Here is a 21,236-nt window from a genome sequence, read left to right as displayed (position 1 = left end):
AGGGAATTTCAAGTGCAATCAGTACAATGTTTGGAGCCATCCCAGTCTAGTGAAGAAAAATAAGGGAGTGCGAGGGAAATATTTGATGCTGCCTTTTTTTTTTTTTTTTTCCTAGCTGAAATCTAAAGAATTACTAGGCATTAGTTTAGCACATTATTGAAATGTCAGAGTGGTTATGGTGGTAAATTCCAGACTAGAGGTACATCAAATGTGAAGTTTTACAGTTGAAGGAATATGACATCTTCAAAAATGGAGAGCAATTGTCATGCTGGAATACAGCCAGTGGGGAAATGAAAGCATGTGAGTGGAGGAAAGATACAAGCAGACTTCAAGGGAAGGCTTAACCGGGTTGATTCTGATTTGAACTCTAGAGGTCTTCGAAAGCAGGTGACATTCCTAGTGGAGAAAGCAGGCTTTAAAATCAGAAAAATGCCTATTCAAATCTAGGAGTGTCACTTTAAATTCTAGTACACTTTATCTTTTCTCAGTATTATATTCTATTTCTATAAAATTTATGATAATTAAATGAGGTAGAGTATGTAAAGAGACTAAACTATTATAAGTCATTCTAAGTTTGATATCAAAGAGACTACAGGAGAACTCAGTAGCAACCTGTGGCTGAATTTCCTAATCACAATATGGAATAAGGTGAAGCGATCTAGGAACTTTGGAGGCATGAGATTATAAGGGTTTCTACAAAATATAGTGAGGTGACACAGGAGAGAAAATAATAAGATATTCATATAAATGGTACTTATATAAATTATCACCATGTTGCATAAGGAAAAATTTTTATACCAATATAAACAACATTGGAGAAAATTGTCTACCTCTAAAGCATAAGCATGAATAAATAATGGTGCCATATACTTGCAATCTTACTAACTATAATTCTATTGGATTAAAATCATTTTTAGGGGCTCACATGTTGAGTAGAAAATGTACCTTTCTGATAATTTTGCTAATATTGTTTTTTCTCCCAAATTAGTAAAAAAAATAGATTTTTAAAAGATCTGTGCTTTAATAATTGAAATATATCAATTATGAAATTGGGTTATAATTGTAGCCTTTCTACTGTCCATTTCTAAGCATTTCTAGGGTTCCCAGATTATCAACTCACTCTTTTGTTGAGTACCTACTAATTTCCAGTCAGTGTTCTTGGTTCTGGTAAACTAAACAGCAAAAGTTCCTGGCCTGTTGTAGCTTAAATTATCTTTAGGAGACTATAAACAAGCATACAAGCTATTATAGTTAATGTGATGATGAATTATAGTGAAATATAATATAAAGAAAGGGTAATGGAGAGTCAGGATGAGGGGACAGTGTTGCTATTTATAAAGGTTGACTGCAAAAGGCCACTCTGATAAGTGAAATCTATACTAATAAAAGGGTAATATGCTAATTATACTGGGAGACCTTCCAGACAAATCCTCGGTGGCAGGGCCAAGGCATAGGCGGTTAGGGGTGATCAGGCCAGGAGGGGAGGGCAGTTGGGGGTGATCAGGCCAGTGGGAGGGTGGCAGTAGGGGGTGAGCAGGCTGGGAGGGGGAGCCAGTTGGGGGCAAGCAGGCTGGTTGGCGGTGCAGTTGGATGAGAGCAAGCTGTCAGCAGGGGCAGTTGGGTGTGAGCAGGCTGGTGGGGGGACAGTTAGGGGCGAGCAGACTGTTGGGGGGGGCAGTTAGGGGCTATCAGGCCAGCACAGGGGGCAGTTGGGGGCAATCAGGCCTGCAGGTAGGGCAGTTAGGGGTGAGTAGACTGGCCGAGGGGCAATTGGGGGCAATCAGGCCAGCAAGGGGGCAGTTGGGGGTGGGAAGGCCAGCAGGCAGAGTGGTTAGGGGCAATCAGGCAGGCAGGCAGGTGAACGGTTAGGAGCCATCAGTCCTGGATTGTGAGAGGGAAGTCTGACTGCCAGTTTAGGGCCTAAACCGGCAGTCAGACATCCCCCCGAGGGGTCCCAGATTGGAGAGGGTGCAGGCCAGGCTGCAGAACACCCCCCATGCATGAATTTCATGCACCGGGCCACTGGTATTATATATAAATTTCTATGTGGAAATCTAACCTGTTTCTTTCTAAAATGAAGACTTCTCGACATTATTATGACCAATAAACATCTTTAAAGTGCCATTTTCTCTGAATATTTATATTTTATTGATATTTAAGAATAAGAGTTGGCAAACTAGCCCACAGGCCAAATCTAGCCCATCGTCTGTTTTTTATGGCTTTGACTTTTATATTAAATTAGTTGAAAAACATCAAAGAAAGAATAATATTTCATGATGCATTTAGTGAACATTTGCATTTCATAATATTCAAATTTCAGTGGCCATAAAGTTTTAATTGAGACCCGTTCATTTGTTTACCCATTGTTTATAGTTGCTTCCCCGTATAATGACCACATGGTTGCAACAAAGAGTCCCATAAGAAGACACTTTCTGGCCCTTTACAGGAACCGTTTTCAAACCACTGTTACAGGAAAAATAGACCTCTCTACCATATTTCTAGAAACTCCAGCTGCCAAATGTCACATTCCCTTGACTCAACTCTAATTTACTGTCAGCTAGAGTAGGCAGTTTCTGTGCATGTTTATAATGTCCCATCATAAGCAACCTCCTGCGCTACCTGTTTGTATGCCTAAGAGCATTCCTTGAGGTATTGAGAGAGAGCTCAGACTGTGAGTGGAGAAAAGATACAAGTAGACTTCAGTGGAGGGCTCAACAGGGTTCTGATTTCTGTTGTGTAGAAAGCCCAGTTCTTTAAGTAGAGGATGGGGTTATTTAAAGCTCCTGAGGCAATCTCCAACCTTCTGGTATAGAAGTCTGAGATTCCATTGTAATTTGAATTCCAGCATTATCACTTTTTCTTTTTATACTCCACTTATCTCTTTGTTGGCCAATTCTCACTTTAATTATCCATTTTATTTTGTAAAATGACTCCTATCACTAGAAGACAAAAAGGCAACACAATAGCCTGTGCATGAGCCCAATAACAGAAGTGCAATCATTAATCACCTTTCTGACTTTGAGAGAAGTGACATGATTGGCCACTGATTATGATGTGCATCTGTTATTTGAGTAGTGATTTGTGGGCCGAAGAGCTAACAGCAAAGTTTGTGCTTTATGCAAATTACTCGCAGTTACTATACAGGGGTGGGCAAAAGTAGGTTTATAGTTGTAATACAAATAAATAATACAATAATTAATAAACAATAACAAGAATAAACTTTGTGTTTCACATATTCACAACTATATACCTACTTTGCCAACCCCTGTATTATAGTAACTGAAATTTGTTGGGGGACTGGTGGTATTTAATCAAATCATGGTAACTGAAATTTATAGATATCAGAAACATGCAATCCAGGGCTGTCTGTATTTGAGGAGATATTGTAAAATTATGCTGTTTGATACAGAGACATAGGGCTAGAATATTAGGGTATAATGCTGATAGCAACTGCAAAGTCCTTCTTCTAGGTACAAGCCTGTGAAAAAAACAGCCCTCCTCTGTTTGGCTGAAGGAGAATCAAGATTCTACGAGGCATTGCTTTCTTCTTGACAGGAAGCAGCCACTGTGCGCTTCCTACATCCAGTGTGGCAGCAGGCAAGCACAGGGTCTCTGGCTGGGACTAAGGCATTTATGAAATCATTTAGTTAAAAAAAGTAAAAAGATTCAGCAAAGAGTTAAAAGCCGAAAATGTTACGAATTGATATTCTCTTAATGCAAAGGAGAGAAAAACCCCAAGAAAATAGCACTATCACATTGTTCTGTTTATCATCTTATGGGAGAGAGATGTGAACACCAAATGGAGCCCAGTTAAAGATATACCAAGTAGGCGGATGGCATGTCAAGGTCACAGTGGCAGTGACTCTTCTCCTCGACAGTAATTGATTGAGTGGACAAGAGAAGAATTAAACTGTCCTTTATTTCTGTATATTTGCATTGTCTCCTTCTTGACAGCCTAGTCGCAGCCACAGGTCAGTTATTGATTTTCACTAAGACTGGTGTCTGATGAGACAGCCCTACCTCTTTCACATGAATGCAAAACAAATTTTATTAATATAGCTAATAATGAGACTATTGATAATTAACAAACAAAAAGACCAGAAAAGCTTCAATTCTTAACTATAAAATAAAAACTTTTTTCTTGAGATTTTTTTTATCGAATCTTTTATTATAGAGCCTATATTGTGGTAATATAATTCATGTGTACTTCAGATTTTCACATATCTAAAATGTAAAAATTATCTAGCCTAGGGATAAACTCCTGATATACTTCTCTTCTTATTCAAAGGACTTTTCCAGGTCATTTTATCCTGAATTTGCCTCCTTACTCTGCATTATTATCAGTATTGTTGAAAGGCAAAAATGGAAAATGAAATAAAGAGGTAGAATTAACCAACTTGACCTGATTTTTACTTCCTTGGCTTGAACTGGACAAGCTATTCTATTAAGAACTTTTAAAGAAAAGCTTTTCATACTGCAATTCTTCAACTGAGTAGTTTTTAAAGCATTTAACTCACTAGTAATCATCATGTGGCTTAAGAAAATGATTCACTTAGAATTCCCAGTCAGAAAAAAAACCCTGAACATTTGCAATTAGGTGGGGGAAATAACTTAAAAATACTGTGCGGATTTTTCTGAAGAAAAGCAATACAATAAAAGAAAGCGTATTCTTTCATCTTTGCCCTTTGGAATGTCTGCCTCAGTAACTCTGTTCAGTCACTTTGGTTCCACTTCAGTACTTTATTTTTGAACTTGAAGTGTATCATTAGAGATTACCAGTTCAAGGTCATCAGTTTGTACAGAGCCCTAGAAACAACTGAAAACCATAAATTACATCATGTCAGCCTGAGCCCGGTTAGTTTTTCAGAGACAAAGAATTGGTTTATGGAAAAGATGTCTCCTTACTGGGCTGCTAAGCGATATTCTGGGGAAGAACCATACTTCCCCAAGGATCTCAGGGAAAAACTAAATAAAGTTGAAGTATCTATTTATTTAAAAAATGTTTAGAATCAGGAAAAAAATATGCTCATTTGTTAAGTTAAATTTCAGTTGTTTATATTGTTCCCAGTGAGTCAGCAGACAAGAAAGTTTCAGATCCGGGAAGTCATGAATTCATTGAAAAGTGAAAAAAAGGCTCTCTCAGGTGAAAAGTGAATGATCTATCGGCAAAGTTTTCTTTCGTAGCCTCAGCTTCACTAGAAAGAGACAAAGCTTAGTGACTATCTAAGCTGTTACTATTTCTGATGTCTCTTTTGAGGGTAAATCAAAGTTAAAATTGTAGGTCAAATTTCTCAAAATTTAGTCTATCAATACTTTAGTTTACTTTTTCGTAGTCAGAGAATTGGGCCAAGTCACTATACATTCTGTAGGTCTTTCAATGAATGTGGATTGAATAATAAATTTGTGTGTTGTAATAAAATGACCACTATATTTATAAATCCTTGAGTACTTAGTACATTATTTTTAAATCAATCTCCCTGTGAATATATAGTAATGGAATTACTTCAGACCCACAGGGGAATAAGCCTGTGTGTGTTTGTGCATATGTTTCATGCATTCCCGATCTTAATCCTCCAGTGTGTGGCTCTTCTCTGGCAATGAAAGAGACTCCTCAGGGCTAGCTTAAATTACTGCTATGTTAGGAACTCACAGAAAATAAGAAATAAAAGATTTAAAGATAAGTAGAAGTCATTATACTTTTACCTAATGTGTTACTAATTTATTTATTTATTTTTATTTATTTTTTCTTTTTTTAATGAATCTTTATTGTTCAGATTACAATTGTTTCTCCTTTTTCCCCACATATCTCCCCACCACCCAGTTCCCACCCCCCCTCTGCCCTTATCTCCCCCCCCCCCGCTGTCCTTATCCATAGGTGTATGATTTTTGTCCAGTCTCTTCCCATACTCCCCACACAGACACCCCTTTCCCCCTGAGAATTATCAATCCACTCCCATTCTATGCCTCTGATTCTAATAAGTTTATCAGTTTATTCTGTTCCTCAGATTTTTAATTCACTTGACTTTTAGATTCACTTGTTGATAGATATGTATTTGTTGTTCATAATTTTTATCTTTCTTCTTCTTTTTCCTCTTTTTAAGGAATACCTTTCAGCATTTCATATAATGCTGGTTTGGTGGTGATGAACTCCTTTAGCTTTTTCTTATCTGTGAAGCTCTTTATCTGCCCTTCAATTCTGAATGATAACTTTGCTGGGTAGAGTAGTCTTGGTTGTAGGTTCCTGCTATTCATCACTTTGAATATTTCTTGCCACTCCCGTCTGGCCTGCATGGTTTCTGTTGAGAAATTAGCTGATAATCGTATGGGAGCTCCCTTGTAGGTAACTAACTGTTTTTCTCTTGCTGCTTGTAAGATTCTCTCTTTGTCTTTTGCTCTTGGCATTTTAATTATGATGTGTCTTGGTGTAGTCCTCTTTGGATTCCTTTTGTTTGGGGTTCTGTGCGCTTCCTGGACTTGTAAGTCTATTTCTTTCATCAGGTGGGGGAAGTTTTCGTTCATTATTTCTTCAAATAGGTTTTCAGCATCTTGCTCTCTCTCTTCTTCTGGTACCCCCCATAATTCTGATGTTGGTTCACTTGAAGTTGTCCCAGAGGCTTCTTACACTATCTTCAACTTTCTGAATTCTCTTCTCTTCATGCTTCTCTGGAGGAGTGTCCTTGGCCTCTTTGTATTCCAAATCTTTGAGCTGATTCTTGCAATCCTCTAGTCTGCTTTTGGGTCTCTGTATAATATTTTTTATCTCAGTCAGTGTATGTTTAATTTCTAGTTGGTCCTCATGGAATTTATCGGCCTTTTCCATGAAATTCTTGAAAAACCTTATAACCGTGGTTTTGAACTCTATGTCCAATCGCTTGTTTTCCTCCATTTCTTCGGTTTGTGATCTGTTTCCTTGCCTTCTCATATTCTCTGCTTCCCTGAGTTGGTAGGGTAGTTTTGTGTACTAGGTGTCCTATTGGTTCAACGGGTCAGCCTCCCAGTTACTTGAGGTGGACACTCTTGGTGTACCCTTGTGTACTGTGTGTTCCCCAGCAGGAGCTACAGCAAGGGCTAGTTTTCTCCTCCTTTGCTTGGGCGGTTTTGGAGCAGTCTGACTGGAGCTGCAGTTGGTTAAGCTGCCACAGAACAGGCCATTTATATGTAAAAGCCGCTGTGTGGAGCCTGGGCGGGTTTGTAGAATGTGCGGGGCGGGGCCTCAGGGTGGGGCCTCAGGGCTGGGCGGGGTCTCAGGGCGTCACTAGGCTGGGGCGTGGCCAACAGCGATGGCTGCCTTCAGCCGTCTCTGCCTTTCCCGTTTCCAAGTCCCTGCGCCCCACGGTCCAGCGCAGTAAACAATGATTGCTGGGCGCACCACCGCAAAAAAGTCACTCTCACTTTCCGACCCGATGGCCGAGAGTCCAGCTTCTCCCCATAGGTGTCTGGGTCCCCCGAGTGTCCCCAGAAACTGGATTTCAGAGTGATCGGGAGCTTGTCTCCCTGCAGGTTGAAGAAAAGCCGCGCACCCAGCCGCCCGCCGGCCCGATTCGCGTGTCTCCGTACCTCAGCTTTTCAGCGATTGTGCTCCTTTCTGTTCTTAGTTGTCAGTCTTCCACTCAGCCAGCTTTCCCGTGGTTCTGGGTGGTAGACGTTTTTGTCTTTTAGTTGTGTTTTTGAAATTGTTGTGTGAGGCAGCAGATTAGTTGTTTAACTATGCCGCCATCTTGGTTCCTCCCCTAATGTGTTACTAATTTAAGCGTTCACTTTGAAATGAATAAATATCAGTAGATCCCAGAGAGACTTCAATTAATATATCTTGGTAAGGGTGGGTGCTGGTTTATGAAAAAGGCAAAAGTATATTTTCCAAGAGTTTATAGTTTACTTTAAGTGGAAAACTCTTGTTCTTTTACTACACTTATGAAGAGACATTTTAATGACTGTATTTCTGCCATACAGTCAGTAATACTAGAACTAGAACCCAAATATTATAGGCATTTAATCTTTTATTCACCAGTGCCCATATTTTTAATGAAGGCTAGAAAAATTCTAATATAATTATGTGGAAAGTGTTTGCCGGCCCAGGATGCAGGTTTATCCCGCTGATGTTCATGCTGGTAGCCAGGAGCCACCTGGAAGCTGCTTTTATATCGTTTCTTCCTTGAGGAGCATCTAGGGATGAGTGCCTGAGGCTGTCTTCCTGGAAGTTGGTGGTGCTGTCAGGATCATGCCTATGGCGTCGGTCTGTTGGTGCCTGGCCTGTTCTCCAGAGATTGGACCTGCAGGAGGAATATTGAGGGAGTGAGTGGCTACCGCCAGTCTGGTGGGCCTCTGGGATGGGTCAGTCAGCTGAGCGGCACTCTCACTGTTGGAGCACACTGACCACCAGGGGGAAGCTCCTGCATTGAGTGTCTGCCCCCTGGTGGTCAGTGCACATCATAGCGACTGGTTGATCGGTCTTTCGGTCATTCAGTTGTTCGGTCGTTTAGGCTTTTGTATATATAGATATGAGCACTTTGTTAGAAGTAATGATGATCACAACACTACCATCTTTAACTTTCCAAAAAAGTCCATTTCTTAGGACATTATTAGCAATACCAAAAGCTGTCTTTAAATATAACAAATTAGCATTTTAATTATAAAACTAAGACATATTTATGGCAAAATATATAAAATAGGAAGTTAAAAATAAAAAATCTCAAGTACCCCATTTCCTAAATTTACTATGTATTTTAAAACACACAAACACACACACACACACACACACACACACACACACACACTTCACACCTTGCAAAAAGTTGCATCAATTTAATGTCATCCAGCTGTTTGTTTTGTTTTGTTGTTACCTTTTTTAATCTTCCCCTGACGATATGTTTACTGATTTTTTTAGAAAGACAAAGGGAGAGAGAAAGACATGAAAAACATCAATTTGTTGCTTCTCATACCTGCCCCAACCGGAGACTGAACCCACTGCTAGGTATCTGCCCTAACTCTGCCCCAGAATCCAAACAACCACATTTTTGTGCAAGGGAAGACACTCCAACCAAGTGAGCCACACTGGCCAGGGCAGCCAGTTGGTTTTGATGTCAATATCAAAATGTTACATTTTCTAACCCTTTTGGAAATCTTTTAGAATTATTTAATTGTTAGGAAAGCATAAATACATTTCTGAAGTTTGCATGAACATAGGTTTCATGTTAATTGCCTGTTCACATCATTAGCCTATTTCTATTTAATATTTCCAACTTTCCTCTTTTTCTTAAAATAATTATTTAATTTATTGGGTGACATTGGTAAGTTTCAAGTCTACAATTGTATTATAGATCATCTGTATATTTACTTCTTGTTTTATAAAAAAACTTTTTATGTATCAGGGAAATCAATCTTTTGTTATATTTATAAAAATATTTTTTTTTTGTTAATGCTCTTAGCTTTTTGTTTGTTTGGTGTTTTTGTTGTTGTTGTTTACTTGTGTATTTGACATTTATATTTAGATAAATATAACTTCTGGGTCTTGTGGCTCTCCCTCATGGACCTTTGATTTTATTCCCACCTCAAAGTAAAAATTAAACACCTCCTTTTCATCTTCAAAGACATTTAAGGTTTAGTAGTGCATGACCCAGAGCAGGTTATTTTTAAAGTATCCCTGTCTCTGTTTATTTATGTGGAGCCCTGAAAAGAGAATCAAACACTTGGTGAGTTCTGTGGCCATGTGTGTTGTACTTTAGTTATTGGTTCAGCTAAAGTCATTCTAGTGTAAAGAATAGGCAGAGTCCAAGTTTACTTATTCATTTATTTCCAAAGGATACCTAGCTAATAAACATTGCTTCTTTTGAATAACAAAATGTTTTACATGAATTGTAACAGCCATATTTATTATATTAGTCTTATACTAGAGGCCCAGTGCACAAAATTCATGCATAGGAATGGGGGCCCTCAGCCTGGCCTGCATCGTCTCGCAATCCGGGACTCCTTGGGTTAGAATGTCTGACTGCCGGTTTAAGCCCAATCCCGCAGACAGTCGGACATCCCTCTCATAATCCAGGACAACTGGCTCCTAACTGCTCACCTGCCTCATTGCCCCTAACCACTCACCTTGCCTGTTCACCCCTAACCACCTCTGCCACAGCCCCACTGCTGCGCCTTAGTCCAGAAGGATGTCCGGAATGTTGTTCAGCTGTCCTGTCTAATTAGCATATTATACTTTTATTATGATAGATGTGTTAGGGTTATTTCTGGCTTTCTTTTCAGATACATTAACATAGTAATTATTCTTCATCATAAAGCAATTTTTAAAATCTCTATATGCATACAATACTTTTTTAATATTTAGTAGGCCATTTCCTCAGGACTCTTGTATTTAGAGATTGTTTGGCTTTTAAAAATGTATTGCCTAATATTTTACAATTGAGTTTCTAGAGAAATGCAAATATAATTTTATAAATGCCTTATACAAAATATCATTATTTTATTAATTATAATTATATAAGAAAATCATTTTCACATATAAAATAACAAGTTATCTTATTAAAATTTAGTATGATTCTTCCCATTCATTCAAATTGGCTTATTTTAATAGTTTTAATTTTTTTCTTCCTGTAGAACTGGCCACTATTCTGCTGATTTTACTAATAAAAGTAAATAATTTACTTTTAGTGGACTATTTGAAATAAGTTATGTTCTTTATATAATCTAGGTGATTTTCATTTTATAAAACCTTACATTGATTGATTATCTGATTTGCCAACTTCCCTAAATATTTTATTTTTCTAAGATTTTAAAGGTAATAATTTTTAGTTATTAAGGTGAACTGTTACAAATAATATAAATAATTAAAATTATGGCTTTGAACCAGAAGTAGGCATTCTTTATATATATTAGTTAAATTAGTTTAAACCAAACATAATGCTGGATTTTGAGATTTATATATCTACTTCAAAATCCATCATTAAGCTTAATGATATATTTACATTTATATCTGTACACATAGCTATATAGCAATTATTATTTTATAAATGGACTAGCTTTCCCGTTGCAGGAAAAATTCCTGCAATGGGATTTCCTGCTGCACTCTACCCTGCCTCCGTTCCTCCCTTGTTCACCCGCCTCACCTTCTCCTCCAGCCCGCCCGCGTTTCCCTTCACCCCCGGCCCTGCCTCCGCCCCGCCCGCCCCGCCTTCTCTTCCAGCCCTCCCTTGTTTTCCTTCACCCCCGGCCCCGCCTCCGCCCCGCCCGCCCCGCCTTCTCTTCCAGCCCTCCCTTGTTTTCCTTCACCCCCGGCCCCGCCTCCGCCCCGCCCGCCCCGCCTTCTCTTCCAGCCCTCCCTTGTTTCCCTTCACCCCTGGCCCCGCCTCCGCCCCGCCCTTGTCACCCGCCCTGCCTTCTCCTCCAGCCCACCCGCGTTTCCCTTCCCCCCCGCCCCGCCTCCCCCCCGCCCTTCTCCTTCCCCCGGCCCCGCCTCTGCCCTGCCCTTCTCCCCAGCCCCGCCTCCGCCCCCGCCCCCCCCCCTTGCTTGCTTCTTCGAAGCTTTACTCCCTTCTGCAGCTGTTGGCTTCTTTGGACGCTGTCTTGATATGCAAATTAGCCGCCATCTTTGTTGGGGCAATTTGCATACTCATCCTGATTGGTTGGTGGGCGTGGCTTGGCTGGTGGGCGTGGCTTAGGTGTAGCGAAGGTGCGGTCAATTTGCATATTTGTCTATTATTAGATTAGATTCTATTTACAGCAGGCAGAAATATAGATATTGATTGCTTATTAGGCACACAAAAATTATTGTTATGACTAAAAGAATTTTACAATGCCACTTTTAAAAAATTACCTAAAAAGTAAAAACTTTTATTTTTGCCTAAGAAATATTTTCTCTGCAATGATACTTTTCATATAAGTGGATAAATGTTATCCTAAAGCTATTTTTTAAAGTATGTAGAAACATAAAATTCAATGAGAAACTTAATCTATAAAAAATACATAGCCCGGCTGGGTTGGCTCAGTAAGTGAACATTGACCCATGAACCAAGAGGTTCATGAATAGTTAGATTCCTGGTTAGGGAACATGCCCGGGTTGTGAGCTCAATCCCCAGTAGGGGGCGTGCAGGAGGCAGCAGATCAATGATTCTCATCATTAATGTTTCTATCTCTCTCTTCCTTTCCCTTCCTCTCTCTGAAATCAATAAAAGAAGACCAAATACTGAAAAAAGATCAGTGTTTGTTAGCTTATATTTTATGATATAAACACTTGTACACTTATTCAAGAAAGATATTTTTAATGTGAGATATTTAACTGAAGCTGTTAAAAACATATTTCACAGTAATATAGCTCATTTCTTTTTTCTATATTGATTTTATTCATAAGATCTATCATGTTTCTCAAATTTATAATAATAAAAGCGTAATATGCTAATTAGACCAGACACTCTTCCCGATGAAGCCGGAGCTATGAGGGAAGCCTGGGTCCCGGGTGCCAGAGGGAAGCCAATGCCAGCAGCCAGGGGAAGGAAGGCCTACTCTTGCACGAATTTCATGCATCGGGCCTCTATACATAAAAAGCTTTTAGGAAAGATTATAATACGATTGATAAAGATAGATCATCATGTGTCTCTAAATTCTTTTGAAGTATTCTCCAAATGCATTTTTTAAAAAGATTTTTTTAAAAAGCATCACACTGCCCTGGTTAGTTTGGCTCAGTGGTCAGAGCACCAGCCTGCATTCAATAATTCTCAGTCAAGGGCATTGCAGGTTTGCTCTTCACTCTTACTCCCCTAACCCCCCCTAATCTGGGCAAGTGCAGGAAAGACCAATCGATGTGTCTATCTCAGTCGATGTTTCTCTCTCTCTCTCTCTATTCTCTCTCTCTCTTCCTTCTTCCTGCCTCCTTTTCACTCTCTCTGAAAATCAATGGAAAAAATATCCTCAGGTGAGGATTAAAACAAAACAAGCATAACTGACATTTGTTTGCATATCTTAAAATTGACTATTAAAAGTTTTTGTTTTTAATGCATAAGAAAAAGTTAAAGAGAAACATGGTAAATAATTTATTAAATTAACTCTTCTTGACTCTCAGAATTACATATAATATGCATAGCTTAGGCATTAAAAAGGTTTAATTTTTTCAAGCTAAGATTATGCTATACTTTTTAAATGGCAAACAGTGATAGAGGGAAGTTATAAAATCTACTGATAGAACTGTATTATGCCCAAAATGATTCTATTTAACTGATATTTTAACATGGCACCAGTATGTAATTCAAAAAAGCTGAACATTTGTGTCTATTTGATCATTAGTATCCACTAGGTAGAGAAAATATAGTAGTAGTTAAATTACTACTCCCTTTATTTTTCTGACATGTTTTCTTTAAGAAAAATGAACATGACAAGAGCATTTTCACATCCTAAATTTACACTACTACTAATTTGTATAACTTGATCAGGTTGTATATTGTAGTAGTAAATGGTGAATATATGATTTTGTTTTATCAGGAGCTACAACCATAGAGAAATATAACCTCAGAACAAATTTGTGGATCCAGGCAGGGATGATGAATGGCCGGAGGCTGCAGTTTGGTGTGGCTGTTATTGATGACAAACTCTTTGTAATTGGAGGTCGAGATGGCTTAAAGACATTGAACACTGTTGAATGTTACAATCCCAAAACAAAGACTTGGACTGTCTTACCACCGATGTCAACACATAGACATGGCCTAGGTAAGATTTCTTACTTTATTGATATTACCTTTAGAAACATTTTTATTAATAGTGAAAATATATATAAAAGCATACTATTATTGCCATCAATTATTATTAATTTTAGGTATACCAGGGCTTATTTGGAGCATTATTTTAAAGTTCTTGACATTTTCCTGGGTTGACCAATGTTCATTTAATTGTTGAGAGAGATGTTAACAATACCAAAATGAGTAAACCTCAAACTATCCACAAAGTGTTCACAATCTGACATTCATTTAATATGTGAAATTTAATATAACAAATGCAGTGCCATCATGGAGAGGCCAGAGCAATATAGCTCAGAAAAATAAATAGTTAATGTGGACTAAGAAGACTCATTCCACACTACTGGATAAAAAGGTCTAGTTATACCTTTGCATTAAATTTTTCCATCTTGGAAAATCCATGGGGAGAGGGGAATATAGTTTTAGAGAAAAAGTGACTCCTCATCTGTTACCAGGAGTCAATATGATAGGATTCACTTGATCTTTACTGTGGAGTAACCTGAAGATAGGAGAACTACACTTATATCAGAAGATCTGGTTGTGAGTCTTGTCTTGAATCTACTATTTAATATTGACATGATTTTGGGCCAGAACTTAAATTATGAGCCTTAGTTTCCTGATTCAATACCAATTCAAGGTCATTAAGTAGATAAAAAAATCTAACAATGATAATTGTCAATTCCCATACTAATATTTAAAAAAGAGGAATTTAATAAAGACTAACAGTTATTAAATTTGCACTTTGTATCATGGGGATTATGTGAAACGCAAATTACTTTTTTTGAAGTTCTAGAATATGACAGAGAATTAACTAAGTGTCTTTCATATACTTTGAATATACACATTAGAGAGAATCAGGGTATAATTGCAAATCCACTGATTTAGACATTAATAGACACGCAAAATTAGAGAGCATTTCAAAAACAAATATTAATGTCTAGAGGCCCAGTGCACAAAATCGTGCACAGCGGAGGGGGGGTGGGGCTCAGCCCGTTCTGCACCCTCTCACAATCCAGGACCCCTCAGGGGTGGCGGTCCTAAACTGGCAGTTGGACATCCCTCTTGTAAATCCAGGACACTGCATGTACCAGTGACCATACTTTTCATACAGGTGAAAGGCATCTTGCTGTTGTATGGGCAGCTACATTTTTTTTTGCCCTGATTATAAAAAGTAGTATATAACATGATCCTTCTGAGGCGGTAGTACCATTTTCCCCATCTCAATGGGTGGAAAAACTGAAGCAGGGAGAAGTTAAGTAATTGGCTTTGTCACACAGTTATGTGTCAGAATCAGGGCTGACCACAAAATGTGCAAGCCAGAGTTCATGCATGTCATCGCTGCATCATCCTGTTTTTTCAGTGTTAGAGTAGCCTTGCCAGGTTTTAATTTTTAAATCAAAGAGACTGTTCCCAATATATAGGGTAGGGTCTCTAGGCCTGGCTGGTAATCAGGGCCGATCTGTGGGGTGAACAGCGGGCGAGGCGATTGGGGATGGGCGCTGGCACCCCCTTGGGCTGGTAGCCTGGTGCCAACCACTCACTGGCCCCAACTGGGGGCAGCTCCTGCATTAAGTGTCTGCCCCCTGGTGGTCAGTGAGTGTCATAGCGACCAGTCATTCTGCTGGTCGTTCTGCTATTCAGTCAATTTGCATATTAGGGTTTTATTATATAGGATAATTTAACTTTGAGTTCTCCAAAACTGCATTTCTCATTCTTGTCTACTATCAATCTAAGTGAAAATAAAGAAATAAATTATTAAAACAGATGAACTAAATCAACTTATCTTTTTTATCATCTTCTTTTACCTCCTTTTCGTCAGTTTGCTCATTAGTAAAATTATAAAATAACTAGAGGCCTGGTACATGAAATTCATGGGGGGGGGGGGGGTGGTCCCTCAGCCTGGCCTGCACCCTCTCTAATCTGGGACCCATTGGGGGATGTCCAACTGCCTGTGGGATAAGACAAACTGGGCCTAAACCGGCAGTCAGACATCCCTCTCACAATCCAGAACCGCTGGCTCCTAACCACTCACCTGCCTGCCAGCCTGATCCCCCTAATGGCTCTCCCCTGCTGGCCTGATCACCCCCAACTGCTCTCCCCTGCAAGCCTGATTGCCCCTAACCTCCTCAGCTCTGCCACCATAGCTTTGTCCAGAAGAATGTCTGGAAGGTCTTCTGGAAGATGTGTGTTCTAATTAGTATATTACCCTTTTATTAGTATAGATAATAAATGTCTGAGAAAGTTTAAGTTCTAAAATTCTGTGTTTTACATAAAAGCCATATAAATTATTTAAATCATATAGAACCAAATTAGAATATGAAAAACATGAATACCAAATTATTTTCCCCAGATAATATAAATGGATATAGAAAGTTTCTTATATGGTTTTCCTCCCAAATAAATTAGAGCATTTTGGCTTTCATATCCATATAAAAGCTCTATGTGTTGTTTTTATTAGTTAACTAACATCCTATGCTCCTGTTTAGGGGGAATGTAGAGAATATGCAGTGTGGATTGAACTATTTGGAATTTAATGACTCTTTCTCCCTTTTGGTTTTAGAAAATTTAATTCATTTCTATTAAGGTATACCAAGGTTCAGTTATGTAGGATATTTACATGTCAAGAGAATATACATGAAAATGTTTCACCAAGAATACACCTTAAGTGGTATAATTTCATGTGCTTCAAGTATACTAAATCCTATTTGCCTCAAATTCTATTACACCAGCACCAGAGCTGAGAAGGATGGTAATCTCACATAGTGTCTTTTGGTTTGTCTTATTTGTTAATGAGTTCATTGTAAAGGTCCATGTGGAAATAAGGCTTCATAAAAAGTTACATGTGCCAAGTATCACAACATCAAAATGTAATGTAGCTTTTCCACAAGTTTTAGTTCTCATAGTTGACTATTTTCATGACGAAGCCTCTCCTCCTGTTTTGTACTTTGCTGTTTTCCTTCACTTCTATTGTTAGGTGGGTCACCTCTCCTGTATACAGCGTTCTGCCGAGTTCTTATGTGTTTTACTTCTTAGGAGTTTTTGGTTTTGTTCAGTGTTTTAAAAAATCCTCTACTACAGAACTCCCCAAGAGCTGATCTGATTGAGTTAGTAGGTAATATCATAGCATAATGCCTCAAATTCTCATTTCAGAGCATCTCATAAGGTGCTAGCAATGTCCTATAAGTAGAAAGTTGCCTTTGACATGGATGCCAATCCAGGTCCAATCAATTGAAGCTGGATTGATAGTGCTACCCTGAATGGCAAGCTTGATCCATGTTCTTGTCCCACAGAATTTGAAGAATAAAATTCTGGGACAAAGGATTTTAAGCAAAAATGTGAAAATTTATTGCAAGTGTATACAAACTACCTCATGGGGAGGGGTTCCCAAATGGATAACCAGTGAAATTTCTTTGTCTAAGGGTTTATAGATGCTGGCAGCTTCTTTGTCTATATGTGCTATTTTCTAATTAGACCCTTCCTCATTTTATGTTCCCTGTGTTTTTCCCAACTTCCCCCTTTCCTCTGCATGGTATCAGTTTCAAAGTTTCAAAGCTCACCCGGTGCTTCACCCTATCTTCTCCCCCTTTATCCTATACAATAAAAGGCTAATATGCAAAATGTCCCCTCAGGAGTTCAACCAACCAGGAGTTCGACCACTCACTGTGACATGTGCTGACCACCAGGGGCGGCTCAGAACAAAGGAAGTCCCTGACTGGCAGGTGGCAGCCAGGGAAGGAAGGCCCCGATCGGCCCTGATCACCGGCCAGGCCTAGGGACCCTATCCATGCAGTAATTTTGTGCACTGGGCCTCTAGTCTTGTTACATTCTTCTGTCCTCTGTGTATGTAAGATAAACAATCTGGCTGCTTGGAGCTATCTCTGACCTGTCACGTATGCATTCCTTTCCCATGGACCCTCCCTAACTGCATTTCCTTATCTCTGAATCCTTTCAGTAGTAACACAAGACACATGTATGTTCTCTGATGAACCAGAGTGCTTCCTTTAGGATCAATCACATTCTTTATGATCAGTTGCATCTCAGGAAGTTCAGCATTATGTATCTTACTGAAATGCAATGAACATCCTCAGTCTAAGATTCTTGTTCCTTCAATATAACATATCAGTCTTTGATTTATCTTCTCTCTTCTAGGGACTTCTATTTACATAGGTGTTTATATTCCTTATTTAATGCATCATGTCTTATCAACTTAATTATCTATTTATTTGATAAATAATTGTAATATCCAGCCCTTCAAATTGTTCTTAATCTGTGTGTACCATGGTATTAATTGTATGTGTTGATCTCAATTTCTTTTTTCTTTTTAAATTTATCTTTATTGTTTAAAGTATTACCTATGCCCCCTTGTTTTCCCCATTGACCCCTTCTAGCCTGCCCTCTCCCCACCTCAAGCCTTCACCACACTATTCTCTGTGTCGTGGGTTACGCATATATGCATATAAGTTCTGGATTAATCTCTTCTCACCCAGCTACCCACCCTTGCCTTCCCTCTGAGATTTATTTTGTTCTTCGACAGTCTGTTCCATGCTTCTATGTCTCTGGATCTATTTTGTTCATCAGTTTATGATATGGGGATTTTGGACTGGAATATGCAGTGTTCCCTGGGCAGGATGGCTTTTCCCGGGCTCTTTGTACATCGGAATCAAAGAATGAAACCACGGATGGAAGATGGTATAGTAAAGGTGAAATTTATTGAAGAACAAGAACAGACTCCCACGTGGGGAGGGGGAGAGAATCCCACAGCACAGACTTCCATTTGGGGAGGGGGAAAGAGTCCCACAGAATTCCTTTTTCCATGGTTTATAAAGGTGCAGTTCTGTGTGCCTTGATATCCCCTCTGATTGGTCAATATTCCCCTTTGACTTGGTCACCATAGTAACTCCTGAGCTCAAAGGTCAAAACCTCACATGGAATGTGTGAGGCCTTCCTCCCTCATTGTTCTCCTATTCCCTCTGGACTTCCTTCCTCCCCTTTATTCTGTAAATGTGTATCTTTTGCTACTCCCAGTTCCCTTATTTTACAGAAATGTAACTGTTGCCTCTCCCAACTCCCTTGTCTTATGGAAATGTTCCCTTTGCAGCTCTGTAATCCAGTGCTTTTTCCATGGACTCCTTAATTCCTAATTTTTTTAAACCTGTCTATTTCACCCCTAAAAACCCCTTTCATTTAGATTTTGCATGAGTGAGATCATGTTCCTACTTGGTAATAAATTATAATTACTTTCTTCTTTTTAATGTTATCAATAACTTCCTTTATCTCTGAGACTATTTATTATATATTTTTCAAATTCTTGTCTGCTTACTTAATTACTTCTTTTTTATTTATTACTAGAGGGTCGGTGCATGAAAATTCATACACTGGAGGGGGCATCCCTCAGCCCAACCTGCCCCCTCTCACAGTCTGGGAGCCCTCAAGGGTGGGAGGTGACTCAGTGATCAGGGGAAGGCAATGCCCCATCACACCTCTGCTGCTGCCACTGCCTGGTTACCTGAGCCTCAGGTGACCCTGGGCGGCTGGGGAGGCTGAGGGGACTGGGGGACTCCGGAGGCAGGCACATGCACCTGCCGCTCCAGTGGGGCTGAGGGGACTGGGCACCACCATCTTTGAGGGTGTGGCAGTCAATTAGCATATTTCCTCCTTATTTGGCTGTGGGTGCTGCCATCTTTGTGACAGTGTGAGGTTCAATTAGCATATTCCCTCTTTATTAGATAGGATTGGTGATTATCTTCTTCCTTCTCTTCCCCCTACTCCTTGACAAACTCTCTTTCCTTTTCTCTTTCTCCTGTTAGCCTTTTCATCTCCTCCTCTGTTTCTTCTCTTCCTTTTTTCCTCCTCTTCCTCATCTCCCACCATTTGTTTTTTCTTCCTTTCTTTTCTCCTCTTCTAATTCTATTTAACAGTCATTATAACTACTAAAATATGTAATTTTTAACTGTGCACTCATGTGAACATATAAGATAGTTTGACTAGTTGAATGAAAGGCTGAGGCATTTGTCATTCTTGTGTCCTCCCCAAACATTCAATAGTGGCTAGGGAAATTACAAGTGGGCATAAAGCTCTTACCCTGCAAGTTAACTTTGCCCATCCTATCTGATATTATTCCTAAAATATAGCACCAGGGACACATCGTGATTTACTTACATTTGCACATCAATTTCCTTGGGCATTTTTTCCTTATCTCTGATACCCTTAACACAGGGCTGGGAGTGGAGATGAGGAGGGAATGGTCTGGACCAACAAGTTTGATTCTGCTGTTAGCAGTTCCACATCCAAGCTGGGCTCTGATGGTAACCTGATGTTATCCAACCAATTATGGCAAGCTCTCAACAGGCACTGCTGTTTCACTGCCTGGGAGTATAGAAGACACAGTAGCTCTTCTGAAGAAAATATGTGGTAATAAAAAGAGCACACATCAAGTTTTCCTCCAGGATATTCCCTAAAGCAGTTCCTTGAATTTCTGTCTCACTGAGGAAGCTGCAACTGATTTCTGATTTGCTAATTGTTTTTTTTTTTTTTTTTTTACAATTTTGATGTTAATTTTACAAACACATATCATGATTCTCCCTTTGGTTTAATCAACAAGATTAGTTTTGAGTGTAAACCAAAAGCTGCCTGAGCTAATTTTCTATTTTTTCAGAAACTAGAATGTATTATATTATTTCCCACAGGGAATCAGTGCCTACTTTGTGGTACACAGTGTAATTACAAAACTGACTATGTAATTTAATATAATACATCCAAATGACAAGAGGCTAGAGTCTAAAGTAAAATTTAAAATATTAAATACAAATGCAAAATATTTTCTTTGACCCAGAAAGCTAAGCTATAGCTTAGCTCCCCTCTCCTTAATTTGTTTGAAAAAAAAAAAATCCTTGTACGATTTTACAAGAAAGTCACATGAATTATTTGATTGCTAAAAATGATTATGTGGTCAAAAATATTTTATAGTTATCAATAAATGAAAAAGGCTCATTCTGCTGCATAAAATAGTGTGTAAAAATTATATTCATTTTAAGTCTATGACACAAGGGAGCACTGCATCTACCTAGAGGATTAAACTAATTAAGAGCACAGTTTGCTCAGTATGCTAAGAGTTTTCATTTTAGCATTTATGTCTGTGAGCCACATTTTGATACATCATGCCTTTTTTCAACACATTTTATATTGTATAAAATTGAATAAAATATTAGTTCAATAAACGTTTTTCAATTAAGTTAGTTTCAGAAAAATTGATAAAGATTACTTTAGTGCTATTTCATAAGATTCTCTAAATGCCAGGCATCATGTTGTATGTTAAATACATGATAAGGGCTCTTTTTGTTTTTGTGTTTTTTAGTTTCAATTGTTAAAGTTCACATACCATAAAATTAAGTTTTAACATATAGAGTAGATACTTTTGAGTATATGCACAGATTTGCTCAGCAATCCCCATTATCAAATTCTAAAACATTTTGTCTTCCTAAAAAATCCTGTACGAGAAAAACAGTCACTCTTTAT

General features: G+C 38.8%; 1 protein-coding gene across 2 annotated transcripts in view; it reads left to right on the top strand.

The window, feature by feature from the left end:
• The window catches only part of KLHL1 (kelch like family member 1), a 368,120-nt gene that overhangs the window by 273,473 nt on the left and 73,411 nt on the right, over positions 1-21,236 (top strand). For both annotated transcript variants that reach the window (XM_054719843.1, XM_054719842.1), the window contains one exon: positions 13,471-13,695. In XM_054719843.1, coding sequence (XP_054575818.1) covers positions 13,471-13,695 — 225 coding nt within the window. The remainder of the gene's footprint in view (positions 1-13,470; positions 13,696-21,236) is intronic.

This window comes from Eptesicus fuscus, chromosome 8 (assembly GCF_027574615.1).
Source record: "Eptesicus fuscus isolate TK198812 chromosome 8, DD_ASM_mEF_20220401, whole genome shotgun sequence".
NCBI lineage: Eukaryota > Metazoa > Chordata > Mammalia > Chiroptera > Vespertilionidae > Eptesicus > Eptesicus fuscus.
The sequence above is the reverse complement of the archived record's forward strand: the minus strand, read 5'-3'. Positions and strand labels throughout refer to the sequence as shown.